Source organism: Coenobita brevimanus, chromosome 100 (genome assembly GCF_032717465.1).
Source record: "Coenobita brevimanus isolate Jiangsu-jjx chromosome 100, ASM3271746v2, whole genome shotgun sequence".
Lineage (NCBI taxonomy): Eukaryota > Metazoa > Arthropoda > Malacostraca > Decapoda > Coenobitidae > Coenobita > Coenobita brevimanus.
In genome coordinates, this window is record NC_137053.1 from 38,361,349 (window position 1) to 38,377,325 (window position 15,977).

At 40.7% G+C, this 15,977-nt stretch overlaps 1 protein-coding gene across 1 annotated transcript in view; it reads right to left on the reverse strand.

Annotated features, from left to right (window-relative positions):
* The window catches only part of nonC (serine/threonine-protein kinase Smg1), a 1,312,439-nt gene that overhangs the window by 865,078 nt on the left and 431,384 nt on the right, over positions 1 to 15,977 (reverse strand). Inside the window, exons 16-18 of the mRNA XM_080284159.1 lie at positions 15,275 to 15,429; positions 11,452 to 11,660; positions 8,064 to 8,320 (exon numbers count right to left, since the gene is read on the reverse strand). Of these exons, the coding sequence (XP_080140285.1) occupies positions 8,064 to 8,320; positions 11,452 to 11,660; positions 15,275 to 15,429 (621 nt within the window). The remainder of the gene's footprint in view (positions 1 to 8,063; positions 8,321 to 11,451; positions 11,661 to 15,274; positions 15,430 to 15,977) is intronic.

Below are 15,977 nucleotides of genomic sequence, written 5' to 3' on the forward strand. Positions count from 1 at the left end.
TATCATCTATCAGTACTGCCAATGTCCAACACTAGTCAGCACTCCAAATCTCATCTGTACTCCCATCCATTGTTGACAATTTAGCGATTTTACCCCCTTCGTGACTCCCCTCCCTACCTGCCCTCCATTACCCTGTCCTCTCACCTCCCACGTCGCGCTGCGCTATGCAAATTTACCCCGGATTTTTCCACAGATTTCATCCATTGAAATAAGTCCTATGCCCTATACTTATACAAAATAATATATACCAAAAAAAAAACAGGTAAGTGATAGTGTTATACACCAGAAATTGGCTAATTATCACCTGACAAAACCTCACGTGCATTCATTCGCTAAATTACCACGGTAATTTCCCCTTTGAATTATGCCTTGTAATCGATGTCTGTAATAAAAATATATATCAGAAAGGATGGGAGAATCCTAACTGATATTTACATTCACCTGGAACTACCTATTTCTTTATGTATTGCCGAGATTTTCTACCTATAAAAAATTAGCATGTAAGTTAGCAGCAGTCAGCCTAAAGTGTCATTGTCAACCCTTCCCTTCTCAGATAAGCTGCGGCATTTAGTTCCTTGTCCTCCGCTGTAGAGAAACAATGTCGCACTCGCGCCCCGCCATTCCTGCCGCTGCTGCGCCCATTGCAAAGGGCCCCGTGACCTCCACTCCTAAGAAAAGTAGTGAGGCAAGCAGGAAAGGTCTTAGTGACTCTGCAGTGGCACGTGAACTGGCAGAATTGTCCATGGTTATGATGGACAGTGACTTTGACGATTCGGGTGAATCTTGTGATGAGCCGGGTGAGGTTATCGTGCCAGAAACAGCAACAACGAGTGCTACAGTGTCTGAATTAGTATCTAGCTCCAAGGGAAAGGAGCCTTTAGTGCAGCAAGGACAGGAATTTGGGAAGGGAGTGAAAAGGCGGCGTGTTAGCCCCAGAACAATGCCCTCACGTGACCCAGCCCACCATGAGTCACGAGTGCATTCACCTCCCCGTTCCCCAAGCCTCACTTCACTCATTTCTTCATCATCGTTGGCTGAGTTATCTCCGGAGTCTTCGTCGTCGGAGTCACCACCAGCATCAACAGTGAAGGCAGGCCGTAGAGGTACAGGTAAATCAAGGAGAGTGAAAAGTAGTGTAGCTAGTAGGGTAGTGGCTGCTAGTGCTGTAAGGCAACCGAGGGTCAGTGCGAGTGACCTTGACCGAGCTAAATCTGCCTCACAGCCAACCTCCACCACCACCACCACCACCCACCCTACACCGCCATGACAGGGAATCCTGGACGCCTTCGCGTGGACGGAAGGGTCAGATTTTGTGCCAGAAAATTTGGTTTTTGATGAGAGCTCCTCAGGAGTTCAGCCTGCCTTCACTATGGACGAAAATGCTGAGTGTGTCGACTACCTTTTGGCCTTCCTAGATGACGAAGTCATGCAGCACATGTGATGAGACCAACAGGTATGAATCACAATGTGCTGCAAGTGGTACAGGTGCAGCCAAGATGCAACAGTGGTCCATGCTGGGAGTGCAGGAGCTGTATGTGTTCTTTGCCCTCATGCTTCTCATGCCACACTCCAAGAAGCATGAGTTGGAAGAATACTGGTGCATGGACCCCTTACTACCCTTACCCACCTTCAATAAGTACATGGCCAGAGATCGCTTCTGGAACATCATGGGAAACCTGCACTTTGCCGACAACGATGTACCTTCCTAAACCGACCCACTCTGGAAGATCCGGGAGATTCTGAGCAGAACGAAAGATAAGTTTATGTCATTCTTCCACCCCTTTCAGAAGGTTGTCATTGACGAATCCTTGGTTTTGTTCAGAGGACGTCTTCGGTTTGTTCAGTACATTCCAAGCAAACGCCATCACTTTGGAATTAAGTTCTTTGTACTGTGCGACTGTAAGACGGGGCACATCCTTGACTTCGTCATATATTCAGCCAGCACTGTCGATCTGGATAAAACACACCCCCTTGGCTTCTCAGGCTGTGTAGTGAAAGTGCTCCTTGAAAGTATTTTGGTGGGAATCATGTGCTCTATACAGACAACTACTATACAGCACCGAAACTTGCCAAATACCTTTCTGAGCACGGCATTGGCTCCTGCGGCACTGTCAAAAGTAATCGTGGCCACTTCCCCAAATTCCCAGAGGCAGGAACCTTGCAGCAAGGAGACGTGCACCTACGCATGTCTGAGAAGATGCTGGCAATACAGTGCCATGACAAGAGGGTCGTGCACATGCTCACCACCGTACATAAGGGGGAGATGAGAGACAGTGGGAAGGTCGACCGTAGGACAGGCGAACCTGTGATGAAACCTGATGCTGTGTTGGACTATAATATCAACATGCGGCTGGTGGACAAGTCCGACATGATGATTGGTGAGTTCGACTGCCTCAGGAAGAATACTAGGTGGTACAGGAAAGTTTTTCTGCATCTCATAGATATGACGATGCTGAACGCCTTCATCCTGTACAAGATGAAGGTCAAGCCACCCAAGTCCTTCTCCCTGAGGTTGTTTGCCAGGACTTGTGTCCAGCAGCTGCTGGAAAGATATGGTAGGGTGACAGCAGCAACTTCAAGGCGCCATCCAGTAACACTTCACGACCGACTTGAGCAGAGGGCGTATATGGATTGGCACAGACTTGAGCTTATGCCTGCCACAGGGAAAAGGAAGGCTACGATTCGCAGGTGTCAGGTATGTGCGCATACCACCCGCCGCACACCTGAGCACAAATGCACCTCTTGACAGTGCGCTGAGTGCCAGGTTCCCCTCTGTGTTACCTGCTTCTTCGATTACCACAGCCAGAAGCAGTTCTAACAGTGCAAGTGTGGAAGCAGAATGATTTGGAAATAATGTGTAAATAATGTGTAAATAGCAGGTGAAAGCAATGGATGTTCAGTACATATGATTGAACAGTGTATTATAGTTTTATCTTACTGAAAGTGACAGTGAATAACATAGTGTAAGTAAAATAGAAGGGTAAATATTGAAAATAGAATAGAAAATGTAAATAGTAACGTAAGTAATTAGTAATATAAGAATATGAGTACAAATACTTTATGTTATAACAGTGAAAGTGAATTCGTGGCTCTCTACGTATTTTACTGAATGAAAAATTGAATGACTTCAGTGACAATAAACTAATACGACTGAAGGAAACTAATGGAGAAAGACTCCAGATATATATAAGTGTGATATAGTAATAGAAATATAAAGTGTGAGGGGTTTTATGAATAATAAATGACAGAGTACCAAGAGCAAACTAGCGCAAGTGCGACGATCAGACGTGCTCGAAATTTCCAATGCTTTCACAGTGTTTTTTTTTTGGAGTATTGATCCCAAACTACTTGAAAATCATAGAATAGTGTTTATAGTGTTTATATCTGGCTGTGGTAATCATATTACGGGTTGTCGGGAAGTGTAAAGTGGAGACTTCGTTACCCTACTGCAGAGGTCTCCACAAGTCCTACGGTAACCGACGAAGGCTCAACAAACATTCCAGGAGAAAGCTGAAGGTATGTGCCATAAGCATATGTAATTTTATTATTCTAGGACTAATAACTGATTTTTGGCAAATATTTTTTGAGAGTCTGTCGGAGCCCGAATAACCCCGCGGGAAAACGCAAAACATTGGTAAACATGCCCGTGGTGTAGGGGTTAACGTATGAACATACTTCTAAACCCTCATTTTATGTTTCTTTTGCATTTATTTCAGTCATTTATGTGCCTTATTGGTGTGATTTGGGTCTTAAATAGGTGCTATGCATGTCCAGAGGGAGTTGTATAGGTGTTTCTCTGAGTTAGGGTCCATAAGTACAAGTCCATAAGCTGGGGCCCAATATCCGGATAGAACCAATATCCAGGCCTACCTAAGGCTCTATTACGTCAGATATTGGAGTGATTACTGTATATCAAAATTAGGTATATTAGGTAAATACTTAAATATTTGGAACGACTTAGACAAAGAGGTGGTGCATTAGAAAAACATTCATGTGTGTAAAGGTAGACTTGATACATGTGGATATGGAGACAGGACAACACGAGCATTGCTCAATTCCTGTATACTACAAATAGGTAAATACAAATAGGTAAATACACACACGCAAGAGACAAGTAGGGGTGAGGGAGGGTGGGGGATGGAGAGGGAGACAACCAGGGGTGGGGTAAGGCAGGGGGACAGGGAGGAGGACAGGCCTGTTAGTGCTGAGTGTGATGGGGGATGGGGGGGGGGTTGGCAGCGGTGAGATGTCAGACTGAAGAGGCAGGACGTCAGACTAAAGAGGCTACACACATTCAAACTGTTCAGAATATGGGAATGTTCCCATAGTTCTTGTGTTTGACCTAGCAAAACACCAGTCATTGATGTGCTTGATAACGAGGTATGGGTGTACAGTATATTGTTCCTGAAACTGTCGAACGATGAACATTGCATCAGTGGTCCTTCTGCCTGGCATAATCCCAAATTGCATCTCATCAATATTCACTCTTTCTCTTATACCTTTTAGAACTCTTTCCATTACCTTCATTATCTAGGCCAAAAGCTTTATGCCTCTACACTTTCCTCTTTCCAGGGCATCACCCTTCCCCTTGTGCACATTTACAATTATACTCTTTAGCCAATCGTCTCGGACAACACACACACATATACAGTAATCCCGCATTTTTTGCGGATTTTTTGTCTACGGTTTTGCCCTCTCGCGGATTTTCTTAGCATTAATAAGTTCAACAAAAATATCCTTGAATATAAAGAAAAAAAAAAAATTGAAATTCCCGCAGCTTCCAATTGTAGCGCGGTAAACTCACGCCACCCTCTGTCCCTTTCCCGTGGCCCCTCTGCCAGTGTTACCATATCTAGCATAATTTTATTCTTTTAGCATAATTTTGATCAAATTTTCGAGTCTGGAATATTTTTTAGCATATTAGAAGTTTTAGAATCATTCTAGCATAATTTAGAATGGAATGGAATATTTTTAGAATAATTTTATAAAAGCTACAAATCAGAGAGAGAGAGAGAGAGAGAGAGAGAGAGAGAGAGAGAGAGACGAATAAGGTAAGATGTTTGAATAGTTGGTTACTTTCAGTCTGGGCTTGGTTGGGTTGGATTAGGTTAGGTTAGGTTAGGTTCGATTAGGTTAGGTTAGGTTAGGTTTTAGGTTAGGTTCGGTTAGGTTAGGATAAGTTTGAGCTTTGTACTTTACCCATGAAACCTAGGTTTTTCCGATGGATTTTGGTATGATTCATTCGATTTTCAGCTTCGTTTCAGTCGGAAATGACCATTTTCTGTGTTTCCCCCCCTTCCTATAACCCCCGATTCCCCAAAGATCCCTCACTATTTCAGGGGGATGGGGGGGGGGTCATATCTCAAAATCTGGTTATTTCCGACGGAAATGATGCTCAAAATCGAACGAATCACATCAAAATCCATCAGAAAAACTTAAGTTTCGTGGGAAAAAGTAGTATGGGTAGATACCGATATTTATCCTCTTACTGTATGTAGGTTCATTTTAATATTTTCATAGTAAACAATATATAATTAATATGTTGCACGAATATGTATAGAATTTTATCATTTAGCTTCAAGTTAGCATAATTCATTTTTTACTTGGAACAAATATGCTCAATCTAGCATAATTTTTTCACTGCCCTAGCATAATTTCGTTGTTTGGATATGGCAACACTGCTCTCTGCCTCGCATTCTTCAGTCCACGCCTGACTGCCTTAAGTGGCTGTTGTGGTTGTAACCACACTATGATATGAGCCTCTTGCCTCCCACTTGCTTTCCACATGGCCCCAGGACGTAAGCCAGCCTCACCAAAGGCTAATAAAACAATTAGTAAGAACTCCAAAGTGACAAAACGATCAGGTTATGACCTTAGCAGAGAAAATTGTGTTACTGGACAAGCTAAGAAACGACCGTGCGAGTGTTTGCTATCACCAGTTAATGCATCTTTTTATTTTGTACTGTTTTGTTAATAAATGTGTAGATAATTGTGTATTACAGTATGGTGTTTACGTTTTTCCTTCATAATGGAGTATGTGCTTTCAATCTTGTAAGAAGGTATTTCGGGATGAGTATGGAGGTTTCGGGACAATTCGCAGTCACAACAAACACAAAACAATTCGCCTTCATTAATGAAGATAGCTATGGGTGACGCTAGAATATAATTCAAAGGCGACTACAGCGAGGAAGAAACAAGTTAATTATTGACTAAAGGTGCAACTAATAAATAATATCCAGAACCTACGCTACAGAACATAGACTTTGCTGGATCCCCCTGAAATATAGTTATTAAAGTATTGATTAATTAATAATAAGTATATTGATGAAAGTATTGATTAGTATATTTATGGAATGGCGGGGAATCGTCCAGGGTGCGAATTGTTCTGAAGGGGAATCGTCCATGTTTTGACGGGGAATTGTCTGACGGCGAATTGTCTCGCAATCAGTATGGACATGGACTGTGTGATGGGCAGCATGGTGGACACAAGTGCAAGTTTTCAATTGTTAATAGAGTATTCGCGGAATTGACTTTTCGCGGGGGTTACAAGAACGTAACTACCGCGAAATATGCGGGATTACTGTAACTGTATTTATCAAATCAGTAATTATGGCACTGGGTGGTAACCATATAACCAAACTATGGTGCCTGGTAATTTTGTGGGTAATTAAGGTGCTCCAACCAGACTTGGACTGTGCAGGTTTATATCCAACAGGTGGTTGGGGTTTATTGCTCACGTAATGCCACTCGGGGGTTAATGAGGCTGGTCACTCTCATCTTAAACGTCAGGACCAACTTGCCTTGCCCCAAGCTCCTACGCTCCTCATGGGGCAACACAGGATTAGATGATGTACGTAAGAATGTGAAAGTTGGGGTGGGGGGGGGGGAGCATTCAATTCATCAGCAGTACAAAATATGTGAACACTGCATGCCTCTCCAAGAAGGAGCAACTCAGGATGACCTGCTTCTAGTGCACAAACAGGAATGCAATACTCCTGAAAACATTACAAAACTCAAAAACTTTCAGTCACTTACATATTTTTACATATTTTAGTCTACTGAGACATTGGTAGCTATTGGCCAGCCACATTTACTCCTAAAGACTGCAAACCTCCCCTGACTTATCCCCCCAGCCACATTTCAGGTCTAATTTTTCATCTTTCACCAAAGCAAATTTTCGTCTCACAAATTTTAGGAGCTTGAATTTACACACCTGAAAATGTATATCTCACTCTCATATGTCTGATGGTTACCGCACTATCGACCATCAAAGATAAAAAAAAGTCACCCACTGCATAAGAATGAAAACAGGATAATTCTGGAAAATACATTATTTTTGCCAAATAACCTTACAGAAATCACTAAAATCAATATGAATTATGTGCCAAGGCATGAAACAAGTTGAAGGAATAAAAAAAAAGAAAGAAAAAAAAAATTATTTTTCCATGCAAGACAGATATACAGTACAGTACATGTATATATTCTGCCTGCCTACGATTGTCAGTATTAGGACTTTACGTAGCAGGACCTGAAACTGACAACTGTCAAGCATCAGGTTTTTGGGGTTCATACAGATCCATGTCCCCAAATCCTAAGTAGGAAGAGCTTTGACAGTACTCAGATAGTATCATACTCAAAGACAAGATGCATTTGGACCCAATAATGCAGTCTGAACTTTCAAACCTAAAATCCAAATGCTTTATGGAAAATGTTAAATTCTGGAATTGGGACAACTAATGAACAAGTCATGTCATAAATAGCCTACATTACTATCAATGGAAAATACAGTGAAATACACTGTATAGTATCAGAAACTCACTAGCTGTTCTTATACATGTAAACAAAACATTTGTCTTTAAAAATACACTAATTGTAGGAGGACATGTGATATCAACAACCTCCCATTGTATGAAAAAGTACTTTGAAAAATGGAGGATTTCAGAAACTGGGTTTTCAAATTTGAGAGAGTGTATTGTAGCTGATAACCATTAATTAATGCACTAAGTAAGATTTTTTCTCTTTCCTCTTTTACCACTGAGTATACTACATAAACAACTGCTTACCTTATTTGGTGGGGGAACTGCTGCAGCAGAACCATCACTGGCATTAAACATGGCTTTCTCAAGGCTCTCCACAAACTCCACCAAAAGCATCACAGCCAGAGAATGATCTTTCAAGGAGCTATTCTCACCATTTATTTTTTCAGTGTCATTCAAGTTCTTACTGGGTGTTTTCTCATCTTCTGGGATATTAATGAGCTGTATTTTTTCTACATCTTGGTCACACTCCCTCACTTCCTTTGCTCTGTTTTTAATCACCCCTGAAACACATTATATCATTAATGTGCATGCATATTGATGAGTTGATTAGAACTATGGGCAAAAGAAATTCATATTGCCAAGTCATAACCTGCCCTTACTTGTAAATTTCACCATAATTTCCCCACTTTTACTGGGCAGAGATTTCTCTTTTTCTAAGCATGGAACTTGTGCTAAGTCTGTTCATCACTCTGCTAAGAATAATTTCATTTGTAATAAACGCTATAAACTTTCTCATCAAATTTTCCCCACTCCTTTTGAAGCCTTGCCAAAAACCTTTCTAACAAGGTTACTAAATCATCCTTCCCTTCTCCTTTCAACTGATCGCTCTGTAGCTCTTTTTTTTCTACTGAAAAAGCATAACTCTTTGCCCAGACTTTCTCCTCGAATTATTCCTTAGAAAAATATATTTTCAAAAATAAATTACAAGGAACATTTACAGCATTTTATTTACTCTAAAAGTACCCCGTACTAGTCAGATTCGTGCCCCACACTTCCGGTATTAAGGTACAGTGCAGTATATTCCCACGTTCAGTCTTGACTCAGTCTGATGTGAGACTATTGTAACTTGTTCCTGATGTCTCATTACCTAAGGACAACACATTCACTTCCTAACCTGAAAAAATATCCTTAAACAAACCAATGAAATGGGACACGAGTCTTTTCTGCCCTGCAAACGTGTTCCTGAACACTACTTCATTGCCATCACTAATTATGCACTCTCATTAACTTCTGAATACCTCCACAATGATAATAATAATAAAATAAATGTAGCACTTGTATATACATACTAAACAAAAAGCAAATTAAAATGTTTTACGACTGAACTTCAATATGGCGAGGTTGTTGGGAACAAGGCATACAATGGTACAGCTGTCTCTACCCTCTTCTCCACATCACTCCCTCACTGACAGTGCCATTTGCCTCGCAACATCAAAAATTAACAAAGCATTCTTAACTGTTCACAATTTACTAAAAACAGGCATTCACCTCAGAACATATTTTGTGAAATCTATCTATTTATCTATCATCCAATCCTACATTGCTCCATGTGGAGCGTAGGAGCCCGGGGCTAGGCAGTTGGTCCCGACATTTAAGAAGAGAGTGACCAGCCTCACTCATCCCTGAGTGGCATTACACGAGCAATCAACCCCAACCACCCCTTGGATACAAACCTTCACTGGCTCAATCCGAGTGGAGCGCAATAATTACCCACTAAACCACCAGCCGCCAAAATCTGATTATATGGTTACCACCCAGCATAGTAAATGGTTTCCTGGTGTACAGCAAACCATTTGGCTTGTCACTCAGTGTAGAGTCACCCACAGGTAGAAGGAAGAGAAAAGAATGAAGGAAAGAAAGACAGAAGAGGGAGTGAAAAGTTGCCCAAAGGCAGAAGAACAAGGAAAGAATGAATGAAAGGAAGACAGAAGAGGATGGATGGAAAGAGGGATGGAGAAGAGGAAAGGGCAGACACCCGAGAGCAGCACTACATCGAGTGGGTGGACGGTGAGCGCCCCCTCCTACCACTTATTTAAAACATTTAAATATCCATTGTTATGCTTTTGTAACACTGCTGTCTCTCAGTTGCTGTACCATTGTATGGTAAGAGACAGCTCTAAGGATAGTGCGAGAGAAATGCAGCCCCATTCTTAAATATCAGAACATTCCAACTTGCTCTAATCAACGAATGTCTCACTCCCTCCCCCCCTCCCTGGATGCTCAGACATCTATGATTCAAAATTTCTCTCACACTACTCTTAAACTTTCTTCCTTGCTCATACTCCCTACACTTACGATCTGTACAATTTCACTCACCTGTTCTCTCCATATGGCCATACCACTTCAACACACCCTGCTTTGCCCTTTCCATGATACTACAGTATGTTTCTTTCCACACCTCTCATTTACAGTGATATTTCTCACTCTTAAACCATTTTACCTCATATAGTGTATATGTGATTTTATTAACTTCACTTCCCACACTTTCACCCTTTTTAGCTCCTGCAACTTAAGACCAATACCTTACATCTATACACCACTGTTAGTATCACAGTGCCTTCATACATGTGCATTTTTGCATGAAGAAACAATGACCCTTCCTTTCACACACTTCTTAATGCCCTTAAATGACTACCTGTTCCATACTTTCCACATTATGTTTCTTAACCATCAGAACATAAAAATATTCTTTATTAGTCTCACTGGGGCTGAAGAGGAATGCCTTCACATGGTGGCACCAGTTGAACCAGCTGCCCCATTATATTAAAACCCCTCCATTCTCTTTCCGTCTCCCAAAAGAAGGGCAAATGACTGCAGGAAAAGGGCAACTTCTGCTTGCAGTCCACCATGCTCACATGTAGATAAGCCTGGGGCCACAGCAAGAACAACAATTGCATCAAGTTTCCATTACCATTGCTCACTTCTGCACTTTTTACACACATGCTATACCAAAGTTTCACACAGAGGGCATTAACACACCTTCACGCAATCTACCTGCAGTTTCCAGTCTCAGCCTTCAGAGTACATGCCATCTTTCTTCGTTGGTCCATTCCACTCTCACATCTTTTACTCATTTATCTCTCTGTTCCACTAGTGTATATGAAACATTAAATTCTTTTACAAAATCAAGTCTATCCACTTACTAGCAAGTAATAGGAGTCACACTGCACCTAAACTCTCATCTACACTCACAGACCACATAACTCACAGCACCAATCTGCATTCATCAAATGTAAATTAAAATCAGAAAGTTTTAGCATCTCTTTCAAAACAGTTCTTATTTTCAGGGTTTACATTCAATATTTTTCCTAATTTTTTACCATCTTTAATAACCTTCCATACATTTCCTTCACTCAATACAGGCCTATTCTTTCATCATAACTTCTTTTTCTCCCCATCCCGCTCAACTCTTCCTTTTTCTGCTACTCGTTTTTTAACCTCCACACTTTTTCTTCTTACTAAATTGGCACCTTTGCAATATACACATAGCTATAGCATTCACAGCCAAATTTCCCTTGAATGCACTCCATATATATTTCCAATCCACTTCCTCCCAATTCAGTGACCCTAACTCCTCCTATCTTTCTTTCATACTCTTTTGCCATGGCTTTATCTCTCAATTAGTACTTACCTTCAATATTTGTAAATGTGTCCTGAGGTTTGCCAAGAGTGGTTCTGAGCTTGTTAGCAATACAATGATGTGCAGATTCCCAGGAAAGCCACTTCCACAGCAGTGTACGGAGGTGGGAGGCCACAACTGGTAGGCTCCAGTCCTCAGCTTTGGCCATCCTTTCCACTCGCTGACACATCACAAATAAATCTTCCTGCCATCGATCTCCGCTGAGTTATGGAATAAACAAAAACATTTTAGTCAATTATTTCTGTACAATCTCAATATTTTTACCCCTAGCCTTGTATGGCAGTAATGAGTGTGGAACTTGGGATGAGTAGCAAAGGTAACATGTCATACTGGACTATCTGCCAATTTAACAAGGTTGTCATCAACTTCTGGTAAGAGCTACCACAAAAGTGACAGGTTCTTCATGTTTAGTAACACTGTACATTATCAAAGGTCTAGGGGATTCAGTTACAAGTAAGTAAAAGCTATCTACCTATCTATCCATTGCAAGAAGCCTTAACCCCATAAGGAGTGGCCACAAACAAAACACTTCCAAGTCATCCAGTCCTTTGCCATTTCACTACCCTCCCCCCAACTTATACCTCCCTCTCTCATATACTACATCCCTCCATCTCACCCCCAGGTTCCTCCTCCCTCTCCTCCCCTCCACCACACTCACATAAACTCTCCTCATTAGTCTCTCACTCCATCCTCTCCACAAGGCCAAACCACCTCAATGTATTTCTCCCAATGCTTTCTATCAATCCATATTCACACCACAACCCTTCTTCAATTTCTTATTTGTCAGTCTGTCTCTCAATGTAAATCCACATGCTCCTCTCAAATAACTCATTCCCACTGTTCTCACTCTTGACTTGTGTCCTTCCAACAAGGTCCAAGCTTCACTTCCATACGTTAGTGTGCGAATGACAATACATTTATGCAGCGCCTGGTTTACTTCCATGCTCACTTCCGTATTTCTTACTGCTGCTTTCAATGAACCAGCAACCTTTTTTCCCTGCTGTACCCTTTCATACACTTCATCCTCCAAGCTTCTATCTTAACTCATCACACTACCCAAGTACTTAAATGCACTCACATCTCCCATATTCACTATCAAGCCACACTGTGCATTCTGTGACTTCATTTCTCTTGAATACCACAACTTTATTCTTCCCCACATTCACCTTTAGATTCCTTTTCTTACATACTCTCCCAAACTCATTCACTGAGCCTTGCAGTTCCCCTTTGTCTTCACTTATCAATACAGTATCATCTGCATACAACAGAACACGAAGTTTCCAAACACTCCCCTCTCATTAGGGCCATTCCAATATCCACTGCCCTACCTTGTATCTCTTGGTCATATTAGCTATGGTAATATGAATAAAATGTGCAAAGCTAAAGACCTCTAATAACAGTTATGGAGACTTGATTATCCTATAAATTCATTACAATCCTTTATAAACTTAGTATTGTACTTCCTGACTCTTCTCACAACCCCCTACTTCCTGACTCTTCTCACAACCTCCCAAGATTTATGCACTTTACATACTTGTTCGTGAAGAGATAAAAGATACTGGCAGCTTTTTTATTCAATTAGGGTAATTAGTCAGAACAAAGGGATCCACTGCAGGGCTGCATGGAGTAACAATGAATGTGGGAAGTTAATATGAAGAAAACTGGGAAAAGAATATGGAATTTTGAACACAGGGCACATTTGGAGTCCCTCCATGGAGTACCTCATATTAATCTTACGACAGTGCTCCTTGGGGGTAGTCTGGCAGCACCATGGGTCAAAAATTTGTTATCTAATCTCCGTTATCTCAATTTATTAAGTTTTGCACCTTTGGGGTTACTCCAGAGCTCCTCATACTGTATTTAAAATTTAAAAAAAAAAAGTTCATAGAACTAAATGAAACTTCATACTTATAAGGATATGAATAGATGGTTAGAAATGTTTATGTACCTGCCTGAAAAATACAGGAATAAACATGATTGTAATCAGCATAAACATAGTGGCACCACATCCTGCTATGATAATGACTGGGTAGTTTTTTTCCCAACCAGGGAAATTCAAATGGACATCACATAAAAAACACCACTGGAGTTTATGAAATTCAGTTCTGTATATGCTTGATACCAAACACTCTGATTTAGCGAATGAGCAATTCACGGCACAATTCTTTTCTGCTATCACTGCCCAATTTAACTACCAAAGCATTGGTAAAGTCTACTGAGCTGCAGTATGTGTGTGTGTTCATCTCTTTTCTTTCTTTCATTTCATTAACTCAGTTACATTACCTGTAAGTAAATATACATGTTATAATTAATTTTGTTGCTTGGAGAGGGCTATTCTGTTATCTAACATTATCCCACAAGAAATTCTGAAACAAAATGCACAGAATAGGAACCAGACTACCTGAAACAGGGCTCCTTGATTTAGTGCATGATTCAATTTAGCACACAGGGCAGTTGCTGAATTAATGTGTTAAATTGAGGAAATAGTGACTGACCGATTATGTAGGCTATATGATGCGAAAGGGTAACCAAACAGTCTGAAATCACGATTAATCCAGTGGAAACAAAACTCAAGTACTGTCAGGCTGATTTATTAGTGGAATAAATTATTGTTTGTATTAATACTCTCTCTTCCACACATAAACAAGAACAAACAAAGGAATGAGCAAACTGGAACAGTCTCCCTCTGTCTGTATTTCCTGCTTCCTATGACCTCCAGTCTTTCAAACGCAGTGTGTCCAGGCATCTCAAAATGATTGGATCTTAAATTTGGCTCTCTCTTGTATTTTGTTTTTCTCTTGGAAGGAACAGTTTTGCAGGCTTGTTGCCTTTGGTTCCTTCTTCCTCACATTTAAAAAAAAAAAAAAAAAAAAAAAAAAAAAAAAAAAAAAAAGAGGAGCATCTCCCTGGCAATGGCTCCCCTTCCATACCAATTGCCTCACCAAATTCCACCCACCATCATCATAAGTGGGTTGTGAGCAGGAGGAATGGGTGGGGGTAGACTCAATTCCCCCTTACCTGTGGCTCGATCGCAAGCAACAAAATGCTCGCTGCTTAAACGGAAGCTATCATATGGGCAATTTTATGTAGTAACTTTACCACTGTACCATTTGGTCACAGCTCGGATATGCCGAAAATTGGATGTTCCAAGCATGGATAACTGAGTTTTCACTGTATGCTGTAGTCACAAATATGCAATCATGTATGCATGGGTTTCACATTTGAGAACCACATGTTGAAGGAGATTTGACCGAATACTTCAGCCCTAGCCCTGAGCTTGGTCGTCAGGTAAAATTCCCAATCTCCACCATTCTCCCATTCATTAAACCACTTCCTTTTCCTTAATGCTGTTTCCACTTCATTTCACCACCATGCAACCTGGGGATTCCCTTCATCCAGCCATTGACACCTATGGCTGTTAGCAGAATCTCCTTTAAAAAGTCCCAGCATATATTTCCATTTCCATTGCATTCAACCCTCAACTCAGCAACTCAGTTTGAAAGCTTCTTCCGCATTTTTTTTTTTTTATTCCAGCAACTGAGTTTGAAAGCTTAGTCTTCATTTTTATTTTAATCTACACATCTCCTTTTACCATATGAAAAATGTTCTTCTTCACACAGGTTTCCTTAGTTTGAGGTTAAAGACTAGTAGTTTATGCTGTGACACACATTCATGACCAAGTATAACTTTCATGCCCCTCACTAACTTTGTGTCCTTTTTCCTGAAGAGACAAAATCTAAGAGAATCCACAGTAAAGTATTGAAGGCATACCTGTAGTGAAGATATTGCAAACAAAATCCACAAACATACTCACCTTGGCTGGGAAACATGCAGGATAAATCCCATTAGTGTATGGAAAGCATTGGAAGGCAGCTGGCCTGTGGTCGACCGCAGCACAAAATGTCGTTCAAGACTTTTAAGGGAAGTTGAATCAAGACTTCCAATCTCAACATTTGATGATGAATCACCCTAAAAAAAAAAAAAAAAAAAAAAGCATAATACACGTTAAAAGGAAAATTGCATTATATTTTTCCTAAAACTCTCACTAATAATTTTTTTCTTCTTTCATTAAGGTATAGTTCCTAAAATAGTGAGTTTTTACAAAGTCAAAACTCTCCATCAACTAGCTTAAACAATATAATGCCTAAAAATCAGTAAATCTAAACCATGTAGTGACTGGGTTCTAATGTCTCCATTTCATAATCACTCCTGTTAACAAATGTTGGCCATGCACTTAAACCCCCTTGGAATGAACCTCCCCACTCATTTTACAAGTAGTATCCTTATAAACAAGACTGTCAACTGTCTGACTCTGTCGTGATTCATTCATTTGAAAAGCTCCATGAACAAATGAACAATCCAACAGTATAACTTTGTAAACACAGTACAGTACTTACTGTACCATTTCGTTTCGTTTTTGAAGACTCCAACATGCTTTCATGCGTCGGCCTTGGACTCCTAATGGTGGCTCTCCATGCTGCTTGATCTCTGGCAGTTTCCCTATTTAGTCCCTTATC